The sequence below is a fragment of the Phacochoerus africanus genome, chromosome 16, assembly GCF_016906955.1.
Source record: "Phacochoerus africanus isolate WHEZ1 chromosome 16, ROS_Pafr_v1, whole genome shotgun sequence".
NCBI classification, from domain to species: domain Eukaryota; kingdom Metazoa; phylum Chordata; class Mammalia; order Artiodactyla; family Suidae; genus Phacochoerus; species Phacochoerus africanus.
In genome coordinates, this window is record NC_062559.1 from 15,073,479 (window position 1) to 15,099,849 (window position 26,371).

At 43.2% G+C, this 26,371-nt stretch overlaps 1 protein-coding gene across 2 annotated transcripts in view; it reads right to left on the bottom strand.

Annotated features, from left to right (window-relative positions):
• Positions 1-259: 259 nt before the first annotated feature.
• EXOC4 (exocyst complex component 4) overlaps positions 260-26,371 on the bottom strand; it is an 808,154-nt gene continuing 782,042 nt past the window's right edge. The window contains exons 18-19 of one of the 2 annotated variants that reach the window (XR_007132659.1): positions 2,175-2,242; positions 1,700-1,826 (exon numbers count right to left, since the gene is read on the bottom strand). Coding sequence is in view for 1 of the 2 variants with exons in the window: in XM_047763590.1 (XP_047619546.1) it covers positions 1,589-1,826 (238 nt within the window). In the remaining variant the exon portion in view is untranslated. Of the gene's footprint in view, positions 1,827-2,174; positions 2,243-26,371 lie in introns of both variants that reach the window. The other variant, XM_047763590.1, reaches the window with a different exon arrangement.

The window sequence follows — 26,371 nt, forward strand, 5'->3', positions numbered from 1 at the left end:
CCCTGGAAGACTGTCCTCCAGCTGCCTGCTGAAGTCCCTACACAGCTACCCCACTGGCTTGATTTCCAACCCAGCCCCGAGTGCACACCTCTTGGGATCTGGGTCAGAGTCCAGATCCCATGCTGTCTTCGATGTACGTGGTGAGAGGGTTCTCATTATCTCATCTCTGCTCCCACGCCCTGCAGCATCTGGTACGTGTAAGGCTCTCAGGGAATGTTTGCTGAATAAACACAAGAAAAACAATACACGACACCTATGCTTCTCGAAACATTTTTTAATTTTCTGCTTTTCCCACCAAGACCTAAGTTGAACAAACAGGTGCGAGATTCTGGACCATCAGAGCATGAGGCATGACCTCATCTGGTCCGAGTCCTTTCAGCTCTCCCTTGCCCGTGTTTGCAAGCTGTGTCCCAGTCAGTGCATTGCTTTCTTCTGTGATAGAGGCAGCAAGAACGCTTGGAGATGTGGGGTCAGTGGGGAAGGCAAATGTGCCAGGAGCAGCGTGCTCCCATGCCAGCCCGGTATACCTCAGAAACATCCTCAGCTGGTGGCTGCACAGAGGAGGGACATTGTGGCGGTTTTACCTTCCCTGCACCCAGTTTGGGTACCTTCTAAAGTGAGAAAGACCTTGGATGAAATTGGCACAACACTGTAAATCAACTTTATGTTAATTCAACAAATATGTTAAAAAAAAAAAAAAAGTACACACACACATGCAAGAAAGAAACAGACAAAAAGAAAAAAAAAAAAGAAAAAAAGACCCTGGGGCTTATAAGGAGGGTGAGCATTTAAGAACCAGTCACACCCAGACAATCTTTCCAGTGAGATTAAAAATTCTCTAACAATCATTTTCTCTTGAAGAGTGGAGGAAAAAATCAGGAAGAGGGTTGAATTACCTTTTGTTCTTGCATTTTCATCATTCATTTCCTGGTTCTCAGTTTTGAGACAGTAGAAATAAAAACAAAAAGGCATCAAACCAATCCATAAGCTGTGTCTAGGCTACGGCATACAAGACTCTCCCAAGGTCTGACATAAGAGGACTTCCTCCCTCCAACCCCAAAGGGGAAATTTGCTGAAAACTACCGCCAGCTGAGAAGCCATGGGCCCTGGTGACAGAAAGCAATGCACATGCACTGGCTTCACTGAACTGTCAACGGACAAGGTCAAGAGCATAAAAACCCTACTGTTTATGCAATAGAACCCTATTGAGAGGTTTACATAGGCAACAATCTATACTTCTCCGAAACGGCCAGGCATTAGTAATCGTGCATGCATCTTGTCCTGAGTCCAATGTCACACAACCTTCCTTCCCATCCCACCCCCCCGGACCCTTTGCAATGGACAGCATTCCAATAAATGGTCGATCCCAACATTCTGTACTGCAAATTCCCTTGAGAGTTTATATGAAAAGCCAAAACCAAAGCGGAAAAAAAAAAAAAAAAGAATCCTTATACCTTCTCTCCACTCGAGCATCCGTGTCAAGAAAACTAAGTCAGCTCAGACTACACCCAATAACACAGCCAGAAAGGAGTATGACTAAGGAGGCAAAAACAAGCCGTCCCCCTGTCCCCCTTGCACGGGGCGGCGGTTACACCGTAGTTATCTTCTTATCCTTGGTGGCTTGCTTGATGGCCGCCTGCTCGCAGATGATCTCCTTGAGCCGCTGAAGCCGCATGTTCTGGGTGGTCTGGTCTCCCACCCCCGTCTGGCTGCGGTGCAGCAAGGTCAGGGCGTGGATGTACTCCAGCTCCGTGTACTTCACGCCCTGGTCCACCACCAGGTTCAGGAGCTCATCGGCCGTGTTGTAGAGCATCTCGTAGTACTGCCTGAAAAAAAAGCGAGACACAAGACCGGCTCTGTGGTCAGCAGTTTCTGTTCTATCGGTGCCAGGGAAGGCGCTGTTTCTAAGCCACTCAGTCCACCTATTCAATGAACATGGACTGATCACGAGACATTGTTCCAGGCCCTGTGGCAACAGCAGAGAACAAGACAGGCACAGTCTGTGTCCTCCTGGCACTCACCTCATGAGAAGCCGACCTAAATGAAGACCCAAGGAGACCACTCATCATTCAGAGTCTCAGTTGACGCAAGACTGTTTCCTAATTTTGCATTTGCCTCAGGGGATCAAAAGAAAGACAAGTTTGGGTAGAAAAGCAGGAGAGAAAAATAATCACCTGGTAGGTGTTGCCAGCAGTTTCTGTCTCATTCAGTCCTTCATTCATTGGCTCATTCTTTGGAGGCTCTGAGAAATACATAGTTTTCTCCATAAAGTAGGCTAATAACAGGAGCTCTTAGGGTTACAGGACCTCTTAGGGTTATTGGAAGAATTAATTAATCCGTATCGAGTACTTAGAAAGGTGCCTGACACGATTCTACATGCTCCACACACATTAACTATTATTGGCAATATGTTAATGATGACGTGCAAATAGTAATGCAATAGTAGTAATTGTAGCATAAAAAAATGATGAGGACACGGTCCTTCCCTCCAAGAGCTCAGAGACAAGTAGGAAAGGTAGCAGAAAGCGAGAAATGGTGATTGCATTTCCATTGGCAAAGTTGATTTCTGTGTACGCTGTCAGGTAACCCTTACGACTCCTGGGGAGCAATCACTCCCTTTTCTCAGGTAAGGACACTAAAGCCCAAGGTAGTTAGAGGACGTGCCCAATGTCATAGAGATAGCCAGTGGCTGTGCCAGGATGAACCCAGGTTTCTAAGTTCAATACTCTTCTTCATGGGCATGGACAAGCATGTTCCAAGGGCCTCGAGTGAGGTGTCAGTGCTGTGAATTTACAGCAGAGGGGGAGTTCCTGTCGTGGCTCAGTGGAAATGAACCTGACTGGTAACCCTGAGGAGGCAGGTTCGATCCCTGCCCTCGCTCAATGGGTTGAGGATCCAGCGTTGCCATGGGCTGTGGTGTAGGTCACAGACGTGGCTTGGATCCCACATTGCTGTGGCTGTGGCTGTGGCCAGCAGCTACAGCTCTGATTCCACCCCTAGCCTGGGAAGCTCCATGTGCAGTGGGTGTGGCTCTGAAAAGACAAGACAAAAAAAATTACAGCAAAGAGAAATCACACCCTGATTGAAGGGTCAAGGGAGATTTCATATGGGGTAGGATACTGTCGGGCAGGGCTTCTGGGAAGGAAATTCTAGATGAAAGGAACATAAGAGAGATGAGAAAAAACAGGGAAGAGTCATCTGGTTAGCCTGAGAGGTGCAGCTGAAGAGCGGAGAGGCGTGGGCAAAGACAGTTAAAACCAGAGATAGAGAGCAGCACATCAAGCTAGTTAAGTCAAAAAAGAACTTTAGGGAGTTCCCGTCGTGGCGCAGTGGTTAACGAATCTGACTAGGAACCATGAGGTGGCGGGTTCGGTCCCTGCCCTCGCTCAGTGGGTTAACGATCCGGCGTTGCCGTGAGCTGTGGTGTAGGTTGCAGACACAGCTCGGATCCTGCATTGCTGTGGCTCTGGCGTAGGCCGGTGGCTACAGTTCCGATTCAACCCCTAGCCTGGGAACCTCCATATGCCACGGGAGCGGCCCAAGAAATAGTAACAACAACAACAACAACAACAACAACAACAAAAAAGAACTTTAGGCCTAGCTAAATCAATAAGCATCCCCTACCGTGGGGCCTCAGGTATTAGTGAGAACAGAGCTGTGCTTTGTTAATAAGGAACAGAATACAGGAAGGACTGGGAGGGGACCAGATAAAATTTCAGAGTAAGGAAAGGGCTTGGAGTCCCGCTAAGGCACAAGGCGTTAAGAACCTGAATGCAGCAGCTCAGGTGGCTGTGGAGGCATGAGTTTGATCCCTCACCTGATCCAGCATGGATGTGGTGCGGGTTGGATTCAATCCCTGGCCCAGGAACTTTCATATGTTGTGGGTGTGGCCATAAAAATAAAAAAAAATTAAAAAGTTTTTTAAAAAAGAAAGAGAAGAAAGGACTTGAGAATCATCTGGCTCAAGGCCATGGGCCCCGGTGCCGGACAGGAGTGGTGTCTGTGAGGTGGCAGGTGTTAGGGTGGGTCTGCAGTGCAGAGAGATGAAGGCGGGGGTCGGGGAGGGAGAAGGCTGCTACTCGCCAAACTTAAAACCAACAGGATGGGACTTCCCGTCATGGTTCAGCAGAAATGATTCTGACTAGCATCCATGAGGATGCAGGTTCGATTCCTGGCCTTGCTGAGCGGGTCAGGATCCGGTGTTGCTGTGAGCTGTGGTATAGGTCGCAGACGTGGCTCGGATCTCATATTGTTCTGGCTGTGGCTCAGGCCAGCAGCTACAGCTCCAACTCAACCCCTAGCCTGAGAACTTCCATGTGCCATGGGTACAGCCCTAAAAAGACAACAAAACAAAACAAAACACCAAAAAAACCAACCCAACAGGAATGCACTAGCATCCCCCACTGAGTCTGCTGGGCCCTGAGGCCACAACCTGCCCAGCTACTACCAATGACCCGGGAAGGAGAATTCAGGTCAGGCTCTGAGCCAGTGACACTATCTATCCCAGCCAGTTAGCCAAGGGACTGAGAGGCCTCCTCAGGGACAGCTTACTTCCTTTTCTCTTCCTCACAGGAAGGGTAGTTTGGCCAGGATCAAGGGGACAGAATAAGACAGTGGGTCCAAGGCAACCCAGGGGGTGAAGGGACCTTGCCAACCAATAGGGATCATTCACTCAAACATCCTGGACATGTACCACTGGACATGGGGCCTTGGGGCCTTGGATTTCTTTATCAGGAACGTCTTGGAGAAAGGAATATCCTTTGGAAGAAACAAGCCGTCCCTGAAGAAAGAACCATATCCTGGGAACTTGGTAATTTCAAGAGTGTTTTATAAATTGCTGCTACACATGGGGATGTGGTAAGGGTGCCCGTGTCTTTTCAGGTGGCCGGTTCCTTCTCCTGTTCTGCTAAATCTCCTTTTTGAATGAACACTATCTCTTTAAATGGGACAAATGATATTTTTGGTGACTACCTCCTAAATGATACTTGTCTTAGAGTGCAGAATTTATGGGTGATCCTTGGCAGCAAACAGCTCAGCTTCCTAGTGGAGAGGATCTCCCTGGGGCTTGTCTTCTGCAGTGGTTTCAAAAACCTCATGGGAACACCTATTTAGGACAATGGTAACCTTGAACGTGGACAGAGGTACTGCTGAAAGAAGAGGTGAAGGAACTCTAACCTCCACAGGTCTGGAAGTCCAGTGTGAGCCATAGGCAAGAATTTTCTTTTTTTCCTTTTCAGGGCTACACCGTGACACACAGAAATTCCCAGGTTGAATCAGAGCTGCAGCTGCCGGCCTACACCACAGCCACAGCCACGCTTGCTGCAACGCCGGATCCTTAACCCACCAAGCAAGGTCAGGGAATGAACCGGAATCTTCATGGATACTAGGCAGGTTCTTAATCCACTGAGCCGCAGTGGGAACTCCTGGCAAGACCTGAAACTTCTCGTTAGCATAAAACTCATGTGAACTATCCCTACTCTATAATACCTCGGCCGTAATAGAAACATACTATTTTTAAGAAAAACTTGATGCTGAAGGAAGATGCATCACGTGGACCCTATGCCTTCACATGTCCCTGGCACACTCTGGCTTCCTTCCTGACACCAGCCCCTTTTGAGAAACGAGGCCCTACATCCTCTAATTCTTTTTCCTTCAGATGCACAGTTGAGGGAGAGAGCTGTCCTTTCAGAGAACCACCTAAACCTACATTTGAAAAGCTGTTCAAGAAGAACACATCCCTGAATCTAGATTTGCCACACGGAATGAGGAAGAACTGGGGGCTCATGAATCTTTCCAAGCTAGAAGGGACTTGATAGCTGTAGTTCTAGAATGATGGTCCTCAAACTGCAGAGTTACTGGGGAGCTCATGAAAAGTACAAATTCCTAAGGCCCCATGTTCAGATAACCGTGATTCCCAAAGGCTTGGAACCAGCCAGGACTCTGAGCCAGGGTCTGTGTGGTGCTGGGACAGTTACAGAACTATTTCCATCACCTTGAGCCCAGGATGTAATAGCATTAGAGAAAGAGACAGAAGCAGTAAGTGGGTTGTGATGCTTTTAACTGAGATTAAACCAAAAGAACTGGATTTCTTTGTATTACGATGGTGATATTTTCATCATTTATCTTAAGAAGTAACAATGAGCCCATCAGACCAAATGAAATTGGATTTCTTTTGAAAAATCTGTTGAATTGTTTCCAGGGATACGGGCTGATTTTCTACAGAGACTGCTGTTCCATGCTGGGAGTGGACAGCAAAACAAAGATGCCTGGATTTCTAGTCCTGGATCCTCCAGTGTGATAAGTGATAAAGGGTATGCCACTTAAATCCTTAATGTCTCAATATCCTCTGTGCAATGAAGACCTTTATAAATCCCAGAATGACACTCTGAAGGGGCCTGAGAGACTAAAAGAGTCCTCAAGAGCCTTGGATGAACAGTGCCCCAGAATTGCAAAGCTGAGTTATTAAACAAAATTGACAGGTAACTGATGGTGTATTTTCTATAGTTACCGGGAAAAAATTCCCCATAACCATGATGATATATTAGATCATAAAGAGACATAAATATTTAAAGACAGAATGAAATTCATTCATCTTTCAGAATAGTCCCCGGGAGCACAGACTATACTAAATCAACACGGCAACAGTTCTACTTGGAGGTAGAGAAAGGGTGCTACGAGGTGCCCTAAGGAGGAAAAGAGGAAAGTGCCGCCAACTATACAATTAGAATGAGCTTCCATGATAAACACTGACACACTCAAATGAACACGTAACCCATCTGGGATAAATAATTTATCTGAGCTTACTGAGGCCCCCCCAGAAAATGAAAGCTTGATCTTTATCATTACAAACTGAAACAGCAGCCAAGGCTTCCAGGGGACCGTGTTTCATACCGGATAGCACTTTACTGAGCTCCCTGGATGGGACCAGGGAACACACATTTGATTTAGATCTTTTCTGGCTCCTGACTTGTGGAGCAAGTTTCTTCACAGCCTGTAAGATTCAGGGCCCAACTGCTGGACATGGACCAAATATCCCATTCCCAGAAACCACAGACCTATGGTCCCCCTGAGGGGGGGAACATGCTGTGAGGAGATGGTTCTTTCCCGTGGTTTCTCTCTCCCTTTGCTGTGTGCCTCTGAAAGGAGTTCCCAACGTGTAATGAGTGGAGAGGGAGGGGGTGCAGAGATAGAAAAGTGACCGCGGGATGTCACATAGGCCGGTCTCCTGGCCTGTAACACGACAACGTGTATATTTTGTTCTGGTACAAACTAGTTTCTCATATCTTCCTCATGTTTCCTTTATCCACAGACTGTTCTTCCCCATGTTTTTTTTTTTATTTTTTAGTTGTATTTTAATGCTATTGTATTGCAGCCTTTTCTCCCCAGTGATTATGTCTGAAAACATTCATACCAGCAAGGCATTTGGGTAAGGTGGGCAGATCTCCTTTATAAAGTGTAAAGTTAAGTTTAGTTTGTGGTTCTGTGATTGGAAAATTAACATGTGTGTAATATAGGATACAGACTATACAGAAAGATTGAGCAGAAAACATCACTCATATAATTCCATCATAAAGACATACCCCGTTTTGGCATCTTCTTCTAGATTTCCCTCCCATATGCAGTGTTCTACCTAATCCTTTCTTATAGTCGAAATATTTAGGTTGACACACTATTGGACACTTCAGTGGTTTCCAATTTTAAAAACCTTCCTTCCTGAGGACAGATTTCAAAAGGAGAATTAGTCAAAAGATAAGTATATGTTTTTAGGACTTTGGCAATGCTGGCAAATTGCTTTCTAGAAAAGTTGTATCAGTTTATCTTCCTATCAATAGCATATGACAGCATCTATCACCTCATGTTCTTTTTTTTTTATTATAGTTGATTTACAATGTTCTGTCAATTACTGCTGTACAGCAAAGTGACCCAGTTGCACGTGTGTGTGTGTGTATGTGTGTATGCATTCTTTTTCTCATAATATCTTTCATCATGTTATATCACAAGTCACTGGATATAGTTCCCTGTGCTATACAGCTCCTCATATTCTTTTGATTTACATGAGGTTGACCAATTTTTTTTTATCTAAGTATCAGTTTAATGTACAGGAGTATGCACATATATATAAGCAAACTGTGGATCTTTGTACCTTTTGCATGTCAGTGGTTTTTTTTTTTTAAGAGCTCTTCATAAATTTCCACAGACAAGAAGCAAGGAGCCTTCTTGTTTCTCACCCCCGGTTCTTCCTCCCACTTTGCCATACTCAGTGTCAAAGCTTTCCCTGGATCTCTGAAAGCTACTAGAAACAGGTTCAGTTCTCTTCTTGGTCAAGTGACGGAAGAAAGCCCTAATACCACCAGTTATTTCCAACCCAGGCAACTCTCATTCCTGAACCTGTAGGTGGTCCATAATGTTTGGGCGAGGGAGTGAAAGGAAGGCACCAACTGGGGGGACTGTCCATGGTCCCTGGGGAGCGCTCTGCCACCTGCCTCCCTCTTCTAGGTGGAGTGCAGATGCCTAGATCCCCAAATGGAAACTGTCTTTTCCACAGATATACAGCCATGTCTCATGCTGACTTTTAGAGTCCGTCTTGACTGTATTAATTGCTACCGGTAATATCCAACTTTTAGATGCCTGAGCATATTCAACCCTTTGATAGCTACCGCCAACACTCATACTTTATCGATGAGCAAACTGAGCTACAGACACAGTGAGTGATTTGTTAAAGGCCTCAAAATAAAGGACTTTGAATCCTGTACTTGCTCCAAAGCCACCGTAATTCAGAAACATCTGAAACTGTAAAAAGCAAATGTACTCACTGCAAAGGATATTTGCATAATTAATTCACTTTGGGTCATGATTTAGGAAATATGAATTAAATAAATATTCACATACTAACTCAATTCTCTGCCTTCCATTATAAAGGAACAAGCCGGTATTGTGGCATTTCAAAATTCATCTATACCCTTCGCAGTAATATTTGAATAGCGCTGGATTTGATCTGGGAATTCAGTGCTCTAAGCCAAATAATGAAGTCAGGTGGTCTATTCAGCACTCGAGGGTTACAGGAAGGATTTTTGGCTTCTTCATACTGCCACCTCTCTTTATGTCTCCATTTTTGCCCTTCCACTCTGGTAATGGACAAGATGACCTTTCTTCCCAAAAGTTGGCTGCCTTTCTGAATCATTACTTCCTCAAGGAAGAGGGATAATTAAGTCGTTTCATTTTGAAGACCTTCTGTTCTAGGCCTTCCTGAGTTAACGGTAGTATTAACGCCAATAAGAGAACTGGCTTGGAAGCTGGCTTCTTACATGTACATTTCAAAGGAAGGAAAATTTACCTGAATATAACTTAGTGTTGCCTGTAGCTCCTCAAATCCTTTTTGGCCAACAGGTGCAGCAGCATTATGAGCAACTTAATAAAAACCCTGTAGCAGGTGGGTCACTAAATTGTTAGGTAAAACATTCAACTCCTGTTTTCTCTGCTTCCTCAATAGGATATATGGTAACAAGCAGGGAAATGGGAAGAGAAAAGAAAGGAACTGAATAATCCATAAACTAGATAATCATCCCATAAATAATTGAGAAGTAGTTACTGCAGAAAGACACAGAGAAGTAAATACTCAAGAGATCAACTAAGCTCAGATTCTAGTTAAGTCTTTCATTCTCCCCCTAACTAGCTGTGTGACCTTGGCCAATTGCTATCAGCTCTTTGAACCTTGCTTCCCATATGAAAGACAAAGAGGCTATAGGAGATGCTTTTAAGCACTGGTATTTTTGGATTTTTAAGCCTTTACAGCATCTTCTGCTTGGTCCTTTACAATCACGGGCTTCCATCAGAATTAGGTGATATCGATTTTCCCGAAACCATGGTGAGCAAGACGTAGTAGTGATGGATTTGAAAACCTTCTGAACAAGTGTAAACTTAGCTCAGATGTACTTTCCAGACCAATAATAAAGTAGATGGTAATTCTGTGTGTCAGAAGAATAAATTAGTTTATTAAAAATATAATATAATTGCTCTCATTTGTCTTCCCCTTCAAAGAGCTTAGAGTTTATTACAGACATGATTGAAAATTCTAATTTGAAAGAGTTATTTCCCTTTCAGCAGTGAGAAAACCAAGGCGGAGAAATGCTAAACAATGTTCAGAGAGTTAGGGGCAGAATTAGATTCATATTCCATGTAGGGATACTTACTGACACTCCTTATAACAAATTGTGCAGTTTTTGTTCGGACCAGGACAATCCAGAAGGAAAGTAAAGAATGTTCTTTAGAAGAAAACAGTGCAGAAATTCCCTCAGCTGAGTGAGGCCAGGGATGGAACCTGCAGCCTCATGGTTCCCAGTTGGATTCATTTCCGCTGTGCCACAATGGGAACGCCTACCTACATTTTCTTTATACAACATGGTGTGCGTGCACACACACACACACACACAAACACACACACACACACACACACGCTGCCTCCATCAATGGCACTGTGCTTACATGGAGTTACCCACTGGCCTGGTTCTGATAACCACCATGCTTCAGCAGTACTAGGGGGTGTGTGTGTATGGGGGTCTTTCCTGTGAAAATTTAAGTCAGCTGCAGACCTTGGTATTTTTGACAGCAGTGGTCAGAGCCTTGCTTTCTTTCTCTTCAGAAAAGACAACCACTCAAAGGAATCCCTCTGAGATTCAGCTCTTTGGAGATGCTGACCCTCTCCCAAGCTCAGTTACAGATGCTGAAATGGGAGGAAAATGTCTTTCTGTTCCCTTGGCTAGAAATTTTGCTCCCCACCTTTGAAGCACATCCTAAATCTATACATTTCTATGGTTAAAATTGCCTCCTCAACAACTTAAGGATTCACATGTCACTCTCTGCTCTATCAGATAATTTTTTAAATTAAGTTTTCTACAACAGGGTTGGAGGAAGATCTGCATTTTAAATTCGTACAATTAAAACTGTGTCTCTTTGGTCTGGCACTGCCTTTGGTCAAACCCCATTTGTATGAATAATTATTCAGTCCATTAAGAAGTCTGCTCCACTCCTTCTCCCATTTTGAAGGTTTTAATAAATATTGATCAGGCACATTTCTGTTTGCACTTGCCAAAGCAATTCTGATGGATTCATCTTCTGATGTTATCAAATAATGAAATATGAAAGAGTGAATAGAATTACCCTCTTGTACTGTGATTTTTTATTTAGGTCCTTCATTTTACTTTCATAATTGTGTTTGTCCCATACTCCTGTAAATGCTCTTTTGATTATCAAAAGGTGAGTCCAGGTTAAGGAGAGCTATGCTGTGCTGAATATCAGATTCTTTTCCATTAAAAAAATATTTATTGAATATCACTTTAGAGAGTCTTTTCAATTAAAAAATTTATCTAATATCACAGGTTGATAAAAAGACACAGTAGGATGTATTTCAACGGCCTCAACAAGACGTATTGTCTACCAATTAGCACAAGGCCTTTCGATTGGATATTATCTATATTTCTCAGATTAGCCATCTAGAAATAGCCGAATAAAAATAAATCAAAGGCCCTATGGCTTTTTCGGTTTTAAGTAATGAAATGGAATGATCAACTTTTCAATAAATAATGCAAAGAATTTCTTCAAAGGAAAATCCAGTATTATTATTACTAATGCTTAGGAAGAAGCTCTAATAACACTTTAAATGCTAATATAATATACGAAGGTATAGTCCTTGGCTTCAAGAAGCTTTTTTAAATCTTTAAAAAATAAAATCCAATCCAAACCTAGATCAGAGGTCTCTAAGATACCAGGCAAATGTTTTAACTTCAAGTACCAGCCTGCCTGCTAATTCTGCTACTTTCTTTTGGTACAGGAGAGAGGAGAGGAGTTGAAGGGTCCTAGCCAATGTACAGAAACCAAGGTTACTGCTTCAAGTGGCAATCAGAGTTAGGAAAGGGATGGAGAAGTGAAGTAGTAACAGGTGTTGGGTTTCTGTATGTATAATAACAGAGATTCTGCTCTACCTGTAGTATTTGGGGAGAAAGGACTGGACTGCATGGCTTTGAAGGAAGAGCAGAGCATACCCATTAGAGTATTATGCCAATGAAGCCAGGATAATGGGTTGATTCTGATTAGAGTATTATGCCAATGAAGCCAGGATAATGGGTTGATTCTGGTGCCAGTTAGTTGTATTCTTTAGCTACCGACTCTGCCTCTAGCCAGCTACCTCGCAAGTGTGTTAAGACAAAAACGGGGTAAGGATAGGTCACTGCAAGCCATTATCACTGCTGGGGGCTTAAGATGCACATGTGCTATTCAGCCGGCAGTTGGCTGAGTTACTCAAACCCTGACTCCTAACCTTTGGGTCCTAGGCAGGGACCCTAGTATGCTTCTCCATAATATTATAGGAAATTTCTCTACTTTGTCAAGACAAAACACTGTATCTTTTAGGACTGAGGGGCCAGAAAGAAAAATGGTTTTGGCAGAGGAACCAAAAAAAATCAGAGGATTATTAGAAAAGTAAGAACATATGCAAATCAGTAGGTCCCAACGGCAAACACCTGAGGGTGTATTTACTAAACCCTTATGTTATTTATGAAAGAGAGAAAAACTAAACAAACCAAAGCTACAAAATGGGCCACCTGAGAGTCAAGAACACGTGACTCAGAATGCATGTCAATTGGGAAAATAACAGACTACATCAGAAGGCACGAATGGAAATATGTACAATATCCAGCAGGGTTTCCTTAAAGATCCAAATACTCTGACAATTGTGATGGATAGCTTTGGAGAGCCATATGGATTTGGTGGATGGAGAGGCCACGGTGGCGATACACATTTGGATGTCAGCGAACTATCTGACACTGTGCCTCTAAAAGATAAAACTAGCAAAATGAATTTATTCTGAATGGCTACCCCCATAGGACACAGACTGAAAAACAAACAAAGGGTAATGGTGGAGGCAAATCAAATTCAGAAGAGCAAGCCTCTCCTGAATGCTAAAGACACCGCCTTATAACTCATCGCACCTAATACTTTAATCAATGCGCAGGAACATACAAAGAGTGTTGAAAGGTCAAAAGTTACAAAATGGGGAAAGGTCAGGAATAGCAACAAAGTAACAGAAATAACATCGAGGACCCCAGGAAATGTAGAATTAGGGGCAGCAAAGAACAAAATGAGATTTATTTTAGGAAACCCAAGTAAATTTGTCTAGAAGATATTCGAACCTCCTATATTCAAAAGTTGGCAGGCTGCTTAGAACAGCACTTAAAAATGGGCCAGGAGGGTGGGGGTGGGGGGAGGCGTGGAACCTGGGGGTTTTCTTATATCCTATTTAAAAAGTTCCAGTTATAGGGCAAGGAGGTGATAATAATCCCTGTCTTTGTTGGACTTCATAGTTCAGCACTGCTTTCTACTACAAGCCAATTGAAATAAAATCTGAAGAGAGCATCAAATGGGATTAAAGGGACAGAAGGCTAGAGGAAAATAGAAGATTAAAAGGGATTCAGTCCCATTTTTGCTCAAATGTCAGCTTATCAATAAGTAAGGTTTTGCCTGACCACCTGAGCTAAAATGATAGCTGCCCCAACCTCATCAAGCTTTGTCCTTTTACCCAGCTTTCCTTTTCTTTTTAGCTCCCATCCCTGTCAAAAAAATAGAATTCCAAATATATTTTAATAGGTATTTGATCAACTTAAAAACATGTGTGTATATGTACAATTAGAGACACGGCATAATATGGTGACGAAGGGCATGGACTCAGGTGTCAAGGGCCTGAGTTCAAGTCTCAGTTCTGCTTCTAAGAATTTGCACGGGCTCGTGGAATGTATGAATCTCTAGGTACCTTCCTTTCTTCATCTGAGAGGGGACAAAGTCAATGAGGTTGTTACAAGGATCGAATGACGAAGAACAGTGGCTAGAGCAGGGCAGGTGCTGCGTCAGTATTTATGACCTTGGTGTCTGCCTCCCTCATAAAAGGGAGGCTCTGAGAGAGGAGGCTGGAATCCTCCCACTCGCTGTTACCCCGGGGGCTGAGAAGAGGACATCTAGTGAGTGGTGCACACGTGAAAAGGAGTGAAGGAGAGAGCCAGCCAGTCAGCTTCACTAGGTGACGCAGCACAATGTACAAAGCAGTCGATGGTTCGCTGACACTGGGAAGGAGGAGCTGGGAACCGGAGGCTGAATAAAGGGCCTTCTGATGGAATCCTGAGACCGGGCAGTGGATGTTTGGATTAACTGGTTGCCAATGAGAAAGGGGAAGGGCCCAGAGGGGAGACCTCTGCTTTTGGCTCATGATCTGCAATCCTCCCCCATTTTTTTTTATTCTCTGGAAGGAATAAACATGAACCCCATACCTTTGACTGAACCTGTTGGACCTTAGAAAGGTCTTAGCCTATATGAACTGCAGCGTCTTATGCAACGCAATAAATGAAATAATATCACAGGGTAGGTTTGAGGATTAAATAAAATGGCAGGCTAGGATACCTGCTATGTAAAAATGGTAAAAACAACACACACACACATATTACAATGTTTATTGTACTTTGTACTGGCCACATAGATTATCGCTTTGGATCTTACCCTGCCGTAATTGTGTGAGGTATCATACCCCCACCACTGAAAGGATTTTTTTTTTGGGGGGGGGGGCTTTTTAGGGCTGCACCTGCGGCATATGGAGGTTCCCAGGCTAGGGGCTGAATCGGAGCAATAGCCACCAGCCTACACCACAGCCGTTACAATGCAGGATCCGAGCTGTGTCTGTGACCTACACCACAGCTCACGCCAACACCAGATCCTTAACCCACTGAGTGAGGCCAGGGATCGAACCTGCATTCTCATGGATCCTAGTCAGGTTCATTAACTGCTGAGCCACAAAGGGAACTCCAAGAGGATTTTTTAAACCTTCCCACTTGACTCTTGACTCAAAAGAAGGGTTTTTTTCCTGTTTTTTTTTTTTTTTTCTTTCTAAGATTGGCCTTAAGTCTTTGATCCCAATCCCTCCCAATGGATCCTGCTGGGGCTTTGTTTTAATTTCTAATTTTGTATCTAGTATCTACCCCTTTTACTGGTTCTTCCATATCTGCCTTCAAACATCATTATATTTCTCATATTTTGGAAGAAAAACCAAAAAACTAAACCAAACAACAAACTCTAAGCCCTTCTTATAAGCCTTGTATCCACTCTATATCTCCTCTTGTTTCTTTTCTCCCTTTCATTGTCCAATTTCTTGATCAAACTCATTTGTATCTGCTATCCTTCAAAAGCCTCCACTTGGCCTGAAACTGTTCCAGATGGTCACCAAAGACATCCTAGCGGACAAACAGTGGCATCTCCCTCAGCATTTTCCATCCTGGATTCACCCCCTTTGAGCCCCATCCTTAGTCTGGCTCTTCCCCCAGCCCCCTGAGCTCCTTCCTGCCCTTTGTCGGCTCTGATTCGGTCGGTCCTGGGCAGGCTTTCCCCTCAGACAGGCACTTGCCCTTTGCTCTTCTCTCTCTGCTTCTCAAAGTCTTTCTCTAAAGATTTGGTCTCTGAATAGATCAAAGCTTCATTTTCACTGATCTGCAGACATTTCTACTGGAGGCCCTACCTCATGGGTGGTTTCTGTAACGTGCAAATGTTGCTTCCTGGAACTGTGGAAAAACCTCAAAGTGTCAGTGTCACTTATGAGTCTTTACTCTTCATTTCTTTGCCTGATGGTCACCAGGTCTGTGGAAGCAACGTCTTATATACTCATTTCTTCTTTCCAGTGTCATTATCACGGATCTTATCCACATCACATTGGATGATTATAATCCTCTCCTACTTGGTCTCTCATAATCACTAACTCCTTTTAGACTAATCTTTTCCAGTTCTAACTGGATCAGGTCACGATCGCATGTTAACACAACAACAACTTGTGTATTCACTAGTGTTATAGGATAGAGTCCCAACCCCTAACACTAACATCCAAGGCCTTGGATTTGGCCCCCATTCCACCCTTTCTCCTACGTTCCCCCTCTATCAACCTTCTATTTAAGTCAAACAGCTACCAAAGTTCTCTGAACAAAGTTAGTACTTTTTGGCCCTGGATTTGTGTATCCAAAGCCTAGCCTTCAAGATTGCTGAAATCCCCTATTGTCTATGAAGCTATCCTGAGAAATTTCTTCTTTCTCTATTACTTCTGGCATGGGTCACCCATTTAACATGTATCATGCAGAGGAGTATCTGTTTTGTAAAAAAATAACTAAGATTTTTCTGAAACTAATGATGCAATTAAAAAAAAAAAAAAAAGAAGGTACCAGGGTATTTACTTACTACCTAAGTACACTTGTGAAAGTTACCTCTCTGGCCTTCAGTTTTCTCATCCCTAAAATAAGGATACTGGCAACACCTACCTTATAGGGTTGTCAGGAAGGTTAAACGATTTAGTCTCTAAAGTGCTGAGACCAGTGTGCAGGACATAATCCTAAGTGTTTGTTAAATAAGAAAAATAAAAGGTTGAGAAAGCATACGGTGCAGAGTCTCTCTTTTACTCCGGACTCTTAGTCCCCAGCCCTATCTCCTTTTCTGGAGATAATCGCCGTTAGACAATTTCCAGGGTATCTTTCCAAATACGTTTCATACATATACAAGCATGGGGGTGTGTGTGCACATGTGTGCATGTGTATGAGCATTTACAAACACACACACACACATATTTAAAGAAAAATGGTGTTTACAAGCGCTTCTGCGACTTGCTTTTCCCACGTGACAATAGATCTTAGAGATGGTTCCGTTTCAGTACATATCGACCTGCCTCATTCTTCTTAGTGGCTGCAGAGGATTCAATTAGATGGATGTACCATAATATATATTTACTATCTTCTCCCAGAACGCAGCCTTCTTGACGACAAAGACTATGTCGGATGCCTCCCTGTAGCGTCCCCAGTGCTTATATAGTACCTTTCAAAATTCTTTTTATTTGCTCAACAAATAGTTAAGCATCAGTTACTCACTAGGTAGCATATAGTAAGCACCGTGGATACAGAAATGAGTAAAACACAGTTCTTGCTCTCTGGAGATGCAAAATCTGGTGTGACAGTGGCCATGTAATTATAGTTAAGGTGACAGTAGTTGTAATAAAGGTACAAATAAGACTCCCTCAGATCACCAGCATGGAGGGTTGGGTACTTCTTACATCTTTCAGGGAAGGCTTTTTTGGAGGAGACATTAATGAGGAGGCAAACATGAGGGAAAGAAAGTACTCTTACAAGCCAGAGAGGTGGAAGGTATGAAGTGCGTGGGAAAGTAGGAAGAATACGGTATTGGGGGGGAGGGGGACGATACAAATGGTTTATCTCGCACAAGGGGTGTGTGGATGGGGAAGGAGGGAGAAGAGGTTACCCAGTAAGCTAGGGCCAGATGACAGCGGAGACTCTGGACGTCTATGACTGGGTGGAAGAATGGACGCAGGGTAACTCGGTAGCCTTGTATTTTGCCCAAGTTATCAAGACAAATAAGTATCATCTTTATCACCAGGATTTAATAAAAGACAGTATTTTCATACTCCTCAAGCAAAAAGGAAATAATCTCCGAACAAAAGTTACATGTTTTCTTTTAGGAGACTCACAAACTCACTGCATTGTCACCATCTTTCGCATTTTTCTCAGGATGGTGAGGATGGTCTGGCTTCCGTTTACACCCTGGCACTGAGAGAACAAAAGCTGTAGTTGACGGGGAGGAATCGGACAGAGGATTCTAGGCAGAAGGCAGACATGATGACACCTGGGCTGTCTCCAGGTCCTTCCGCAGTGGAGGGCGGGCAGTCTGAGAAGCAAGGGAGACTTCGGAGTGTTGGACTACCCAGCTCCTCGGCTTGCTCAAATCGTCCTCTCTCAGGCCCTAGCAGTCGTCTGGGTTTCCTCACAACTCCTGCTCCCGAGCTTGTAGCTGAACAAATCAACCTCAAGGAGAAGGAAAGGTGCCAAGACGCTGACAGCAAACGACCTCCGGGTGCTCACCTCCAGGAGCACTCCTGGCACGAAGTGATGACAGTACCCACTGCGGGACTGAGGTGAGGCAGACAGGAAGGGGAAGGCCGGGCAGTAAGAACAGAAGAAAGCAGGAGGGGTATTTTTACCAGAAGGCATATGCTATCCCTACTCCTCCACGGGTCTGGTTGATCTAAGATACTTACGATGACATACACAACTATAAATCAGGAGGACAAGCACCATCTCATTTAACCTGCTGACAACCACACACAGGAGGCCTGATAACCTTAGCATGGCTGACAAACAGAGGGTCTGAGAAGAAGGCCAAGTGCTTCATGAGACGGACATTGGATTCAGACACTGGCCCTTTGGATTTGCTGCTACAGTTATGGGGCGCTTCTGGGAGCTCCCGTATGCAGACTGTCATATTACATAGCAAAATTGGCACCAGATTCTTAGTTTAGAATCCAGATTTGAGTTCTGGGAGGGTATCTGGAGGGAAATGAGACATAATAGGATAAAATTAACCATAGGGAAATTCATTCTTAGGGTCAGCAGAGAAAATAAGGCATTGAGGGACAGAACAATAATTTTTTTTTTTTTTTGGAAACTGACCCTTTCCATTTAAAAAGACTAATAGACTGCTCAATAATGCCATTCTCTGACGTCTGTACATAAAGAAAAGGGCCTTTGATGGTGAGAATATATATAGCATTTGCATTCTTTTTTTAGGAAGAAAAACCCCCTAGAAAGGGCAACGTTATGAGAGAAAGGTCTTTGAGTGAGCTTAATACCTCTATTTAAATGCTAATGCTAACCTATAGCTCTGGACCACACAGAAACTAAAGTTTTCAAGGAGCAGAAAGTGAATTTAAAATGAAAATTTAATTTCTGGAATAAAAGACTTTTTTTTTTTTTAATTTCCGCAGAAAAGCTGAAGCACAGAATTTCATGAGAGGGATACCCTTCTGATCAGAGTAAAAACCTGCCAGCGACCCAGTAGGTGGGTTTAATGGCAGAACGGGGGCTGCCTCTAGTGCAAATGGGAATTTCCCTCTGAAGACTTGCTTCTGGAGGTCATCGTTTTCCACAAATTATATCTGGTGGAGGGCGATGCTTTTTCCCCTCCTCTGTAATGGTCTGTGCCAAGGGAGCACTGCTACTTGGAAGGAACACTGGAAACCAAGGTGGGGGTGGGGGGAGCACAAGGCCTGGGGTCAGGTAGCCCAGAGTAACCGGGAGGACACAGGACCCAGTGAAGGGCTCCTGGGAGGTTCAGTGCTGCTTTATTTCCCCTGGGACCCAGCAGGAATGAATGCAGTGACCGAGGCCCGGAGTGCTGGGGAAACGTCTGTTCTAAAACCTGAGTCCAGCAGAGGCTGGGAAACCACATACTGCATGTGGGGTGCAGGAAACCAAACTCAGAAAAATAAAATTACACAAAATCAGGAGATACCTGTGCTGGGGTAATGACTAGGAAGGGGGCACAAAGAGGCTTCTGGGGTGATTCTGTAACCAAGCAGGGCCTTGTGGGTTTCCGGGCACAAAAGCCCTTCTGTGTCCCCCATTTCTTGTTCTTAGGAAATAGGTCTCATTCAGCCTCCATGACCTTCCCTGAGTTCCTAGGGACAGGTTCAGACACTTGCTGATCAGGGAAGGAAGGGGATGCAAAGACAGGGGAGGAACAGGCGAGAAACAATAGTGCAGCCTTGGGGCAGGATCCTGGTTCCCTTCAAGGGAGACACATAATGTGGACGCATCTTATATTCCTAAGAGAAAAGTGATATACCATATGCTTCTTTTAGAAATGAATACTTTAAAAGTGAACAGCTTAGGGTCCTTCCTTGTCCTTCTGCCTGCCTTGATTGCACCCTAAACTCAATCACCCATAAGCTACCATTGCCTACGGGTTAAAGATTATTAGCACACGATGTTTTTCAGGAACTTCCCTAGTTTGTTCTAACCCCTGATCAATATGCCCTTTTCGCAAGTACTGTTATTTTTAGGCAATAACCCAGAAGACCCCCGTCGTGATCATGCCGAGATCTCCTGGCTCCAGCTTTGATGACGGAGATTCCCCCAAAGAAAGAAGAAGGCATATTTGCCCCAATCCTGATTCCTATCTGAACACCTGCTTTCTCTTTTTTAGTATAAAACTCCTTGCAATTCTTTCCCATGGAGGGCACAGTCTTTAAGGCATTAGCTTGCTGTGGCCTCCTTTGCCTGGCAAAGCAATAAAAGCCATCCTTGTCTTCTTTCCCCGCAACTCTTTCTCTGGGTTTCAGTTGGGCACTGGCAGACAGAGGCTGAATTTTGGCAGCAATTCTAACGTCCTGTGCTTTTATCTGGTGATGGTTATGTGAGTGTATTCACTCTGTAAAAGTGATCAAGTTGTATCGTTAAGATTTGTACAGTTTACTGTAGGCAGGGAATACTTCAATAAAAATATATTACCATCCTCCTCTATCCCTTTCTCCAGCAAAAAAAAAAGAAAGAAAGAAAAGAAAAAGAGAGTCGGCAACAGGCCAGGGGCTGGGGTTGGCACCTGAATGTGTAGCGCGGTCTCAGATCCTAACACTAAGACAACTGCTAATCTTGTGAACCTTGAAAACAATGCTAACTAAAACCAGTTAATCACTGAAGAGTACACGCTATATTTCATTTATATAGTATTCAGTATTTATAGAGTTCAGAATAGGCAAATCCACAGAGACAGAAAGTAGGTGAGGGGTTGCTAGGGATGGGGTGGGAGGTTGGGGAGTGACTGCTCATGGGTACTGGCTTTCTTTGGGGGGGTAATGAAAATGTTCTGAAACTGGCTGGTGATGATGGCTATACGACCCTATGATCATACCGAACCAGCCCCCTCCCAAACTCTAAAAGATCCCCAAGTGACCGGCACACTTTAAAAGCGTTAATGTTTACGTTATGTAAGTTACATTTCAATAAAGCTACTACAAAAGTGCTAGTTTTATGAACTAGAACCCTGTCTTAACTATACAGAGGACCTGGCACCAGTCAATATTGTTGTGAAGACTGATCCACTAATCGAGACATTTGCTCCAGCTCCGTGTTCGTCTGAGAGATTTGCAGAAAAGAGGCTGTAAGCTGACAGATACAGGAACATTTTCACCAGCTCACATTTTCACTCAGTGACCCTAAAACGAACTAAAGCCATTTCGCAGGGTTCCACGTTTTTGTAGGTTCTGTGACTCTCTGGCATCTTTGCACTAAATGCCCTTGAACTCCTTGCATCCCTACATTCTATGGTCAAGAAAAATTTATAACAACTAATAATAAATAATCTCTACTAGAAAAACAGGTTAGGATTGGGAATAATTCTAGGTATACGGTTACAGAGTAACTGAAATATAATTGAGCCAAAGATCCACTAATGACCATATGAATGCTTTTATTAAGGGGGACAGTGACCACTTATTTAACTCTTATCACATGCCAAATGCTTTACCAGTGTACCTGATTTTATCCTCACAATTGAGCAGCACAAAGGCCAAGTACCTAAGGTCAGCAGGCTGGTGAACAACGATCAGATCCCCATCCTCCCTCCCCTGGAACATTCCAGAAAAACTTTGAGTTGGGGCACAAGAAAACAATTTCCAGCCAGAATCAAGCTTGGGGAGACAGAAATGTTTACTCATAGGCAAGAGACTCATTATGATCATATTTGTGACAGCCTTACATAAATTAGAAAGGGCTATGCAAATATAGATAGCTGGCGTGATCATATGGATATTATATATTATCAGATGGGGGAAATTAGAAGCTGAGGTGCAGAAGACTGCTCAAAGTAAGACTGGTGGACTAACTTATGCTGAATTAAGGTTGAACGTTGTGGTTTCTTGCCATCATCTGCTCTTCCACACAGCTGATCTTCAGATCTTTATTCATGCCAATGAGGGACTCTTTAAGGTTGAGCCGAGGCTGTACTAGGGAGGAAGGTACGGGCGGGATGGGTACAGGTTTTAAAGGAAAAATATATTGATCCTTAATGGGAAAAGTTGAATGTTATTTAGAAAGTAACAAAAATAGTCTGGATTCCTGAAGCCCGTTTTCTACAAATACTGCAGGAGAAGGTGGGAGGAAAGAGTGAGAGGGTTTATTCCATTTCCTTTGCACTTGCTACCTGCAGAATTAGGGTCTCATAAATTCCAGTGCTTTCAAAAACTCGATGAACCTCCAGAGTGCTTCACATAACAGTCTAGTGGAGCTCTGTCAGCAAGCAGGATGGAGCCTATGATAATTCTCCTATGTCCCCAGGGAAACGCTGCCTTGGTGATCTGAGCATCAGTAGAGGAAATGAAATGAGTCCCTCTAAAATCAAGTTCCCCGGCTGAGTTTATGAGTAACCTCTTTATCCAAAACTTTATTCCCTTTCTTGTCCCACCCCTGTTCCCTGCAGGACTGAGGAGTAGCAAAGAAAAGGGGGGATTGAAATCAAGCAGGATGCAAAAGCCTCTTGGTGTACATTGGTCCTTCTTTGCAGAGAAAGTCTTTAGTCTACTGGACCTTTCCCGAGTTCCAAAGAGCACGCAAAGGCGATTACCAATCAGGAAATCGAGGGAATGCAGAAGCAAAGGAAAAGCAGTCAAATAAGAAAAGTAATGATAGCTTAAACAATAGTGTAGCCATAAAACAGCATCCTAGTCCCTCCTCAAGGGAGATCCGTAGTAATCTGACGCCTGTCTTTGAGTTGTTCTATAGAAACAATGACCCTCACCGAGGCAGAGGATGGTGACTACATAAGGACACCAGCAGGTAGACCCTAGACTGGTTGGAACCAGAAGCTCGTTGGTTCTCCAAAAGAGCCTATCACCTCGCTGCCAACCAATCAGAAGAAAGTCTATGGACTGCAATCCTCACTCCAAATATTGCCTTTTAAAACCCTTCCCCGAAAGCCACTGGAGAGTTTGGGTCTTCTGGGCACAAGCTGCCTCTTCTCCCCGCTTGACCCCTGCAATAAATGCTGTGGTTTTCTTCTCTACAACCTGGTGTCAGACTGGCTTTGCTATGCTTCAGGCCAGAGGACCCACGTTTGGTTTGGTAACAGGATTATTTCAGGTCATCTACAAGTCAGGAGTAGATACGAGATTAAGCTGCTCTGCTTGGACCCCAAAGTTGCTGATCTAGTCACTAGTTTATGTCCCGTCATTGATCAGGCCCATGCCACGAACCAAGATCAACTTAAAAACCCTGCTTGAAATCAGCGCTACCGTGACACTCAGTAGGGGAGTGTGGCAAAAAATAAGGAAGGAACAAGTAAGCTGGCAGAGTCTGTCCTTTCTACACTAAGTCTCTCTGGTCAGTTTCCTGTCTCATCTGTCCACACTTCTCAACACCTTGTCTAAATTCACAGGTACAGGCGGGAACTTGTCTGCTCCCCCTCCCCTAATCTGTAGCACTTCTCAGTGTACCTGTTATAGTTCAAAACCAAAGAATGTCACAGTCTAAGGTCATGCTGGGAGATGGTGCATGTTCCTTCTGGACGAGGAAGGAATTGCACTGCCTCGGGGGGTGGGGGTGGGGTCCCTGATTGTCCCAAACCGGGTAGCTAAGGGTGGCTTCCCATTCCAGGCTTATATTTCTGTTGCAATGTTGCTTTACTGGCAAACATTTCGAACATTTTCAAAGGGAAACACTTCAAGTGTGGTGGTGAAACAAACACTGGTTTGTGACCCAAATGTTCCTGCAAATGTTTTCTCGGATGGGGGGGGGGGTGCAAATGTTTACAAAACATTTGGGCAGGAGAACTGTGGTGACATGTTTCAGAAATAGTTGCTCCGGGAGGCGAGGGAAATCCCAGCGTTACCAAGTGCAGCCAGGATGTCACTGAGAAGATGCCCGTGTGTTCTTTTATATTCTCCGGCACAGGATAGACACGCTGTGACATCTCAGGGGCATCTATTCCAGTCCCGGCCCGGCCACTAGCTAACCAGTGATCATAATCATACCACTTAACCCCTCTGAACCTCAGTCTCCATATCTGGAAAAGTAAGTGGATTAAAACTAGGATAGAGGACATTTAACCCCACCCCCCAAAATAAATAAAAAATAAAAACCATCTCAATCCATGAGGGACACTGATGCAGGTGGGAAGGGCTGCATTATTTATTTTAGAATATTATAAATATATATTATATATTTAAACATATATTTGTATATATTTATATTTAATATATATTTAAATATATATATATATATATATAATATTATAATATATATTTTATAACATTATTTCCATTTTCCGGGAAAAGAAATTGAGGCTTGGGGAGATTAGGGCCCAGGTCACACAGCTAATCAACAGCAAAGCTTTAAATCGGTTTCTTCTAAGCCCAAAGCCTGGAACTTTTCTATCCTACCACACAGGCTCGCCACAGTTTTTTCTGGCCCATTGGCTTCTGAGGTGTCTCTTTACAAACAACAATGCGCCCAGTCATAGATGGCCCACATTTGTTATTTGTTCTTTCCTTTTCTTTCTTTTTTTTTTTTTTCCTACCACACATTGTGTCACTCGGTCTGCACTGGGAAAAAAAATGTGCTTTATGACAAGAGCATTGAGCTCCCTGGGAGCGTGGTAGATGCAGCTTTATCTCAGTGCATATTCAATGGAAAGTCATAGTGGCTTCCTTGTAATAAAAGGCTTTATTGTGCTTTGTAATGAAGACACAAAGCACTTAGTTGAAATCACAGTCTTTTAAACTAATCTGCTTTCTATTCTATAGTGGAGTCACAGATACAAGGGAATTCAAAGCAATTTCTACAAAACGATTTACTCAAAGAAGCCATAGGCGGCAACCTCTCTGATCCCAGGTACTCTCTCTCGGGTCAGAGCTTCTCCCCTTCTCCCTTTTCCTCCCGCGTTGACGGTGGGCACGCTCTGATCTTTCTCAGTGTTTATCCTGCTTGTGAGGACTGGTAGATTTCCCCACAAAAACCATTACATATTATATGATCTCAACCAGGGTATAAAAATCCTGTACCACCCACCGTCTCCACACAAACACACACACAGGCACACACACACACGCCCTTGCACACCAGAATACAAGACAGCTAGCTCAGTGGAGGGGAGGATTTTAAAGCTTTTAAATAAAGATTATAACTGTTGTTGGACTGCACAAAGATACAGAGTAATTAAACAGCTCTTCAAAGAATGGTTAAATAATTTTTCAGAAACACTGTAAGAAACACTTCTTGCTGTTTCGTTCTCTCACAATGAAGCGAAGGAAGAATATCTCATTTTCCAAATGGAACTTTATGGAGTTTTCAATAAGCCCCCTCAGCACTTATCTAAATCTTTAATTAGTTCTATAATATACTGATGATATCAAGCCTAATTAAATTTATATAGATAAGGCGAAATGAAATTCTAACCAAGTGAGCTGGAAAGCATATATTAAATAGTAAATTTAATGGTTCAAGCTGATAACTACAATTTTATATCAAAAAATTAAATTCAATTTACATGTTGTATTCAAATTGATTTTGAGTGTGCAAATTATTGGAAAAATCTCTTGAATAGATCAGTAAAATTGCTAATCCAGCCTGTTTAAATATCAGTTATTAATGTCTGCATTTGCAAATAAGCCACACACATTTTCATTTTTACTGCACATAGTAAAAAATTATCTAAACCTTATGCCATTTTATTAAGAATACGAAGTGATTTTTCTTTTGGCTTCATGCATAAATTAAGGAGGCAAAGAAATGACTGACTATTGGCCTAAAGAAGAAAGAGTCAGCAACTTAGTATATGGCAAGGCAAAGATGACACACACATATATGTATATAGGTTATATATACACTTTTTTTTTGACTAAAGCAATATATCTTACCCTTTGGGAACAGCAATTACAATGGTAAAATTCCCTCTTATTCACTATCAACTAGACTGGAACTGTACATAAACATGTGATGTCATAATCACAGGTAGAGAGGCTGCACACAAATTTGGTGGTGTTTACCATTAGTTTGCGGAAGAGAAACGCTTTGTTGTATTTATCAGAGGGTAAAGGTAGAAATATGCTTAGGAAGTTATATTAAATATTCACTTGACTAGTCAAAGAGAAGGCCCAGCGACTTTACCATCTACGTTGATTGACAGCAGTACCAATTCTTCATTTCCACCGGTGACTGGCTACCCCTCAAAAGCATCAGCATTAAGCATGCATAAAACATATATGAGTAGTGAGGATATGACAAATATTATTAATGGAGCCTCAGTGACCTCAGGATTAGCTGTGTATTTGTAAAGTGTGTGCAGTGATCACTCTGGGCCAGCCGTTATCTGCTTTTCCCCAAACATACCTGTATTAAAGGATAATAAAGGTGTCTTTGATGCCACTGGTTAGAAAGCTATCTTTGAAATAATCAAGTATTTGTTAAACACCCATTATATGTCATGTGCTTGCATCATGGGAGATGCAAAGAATATGCCAATG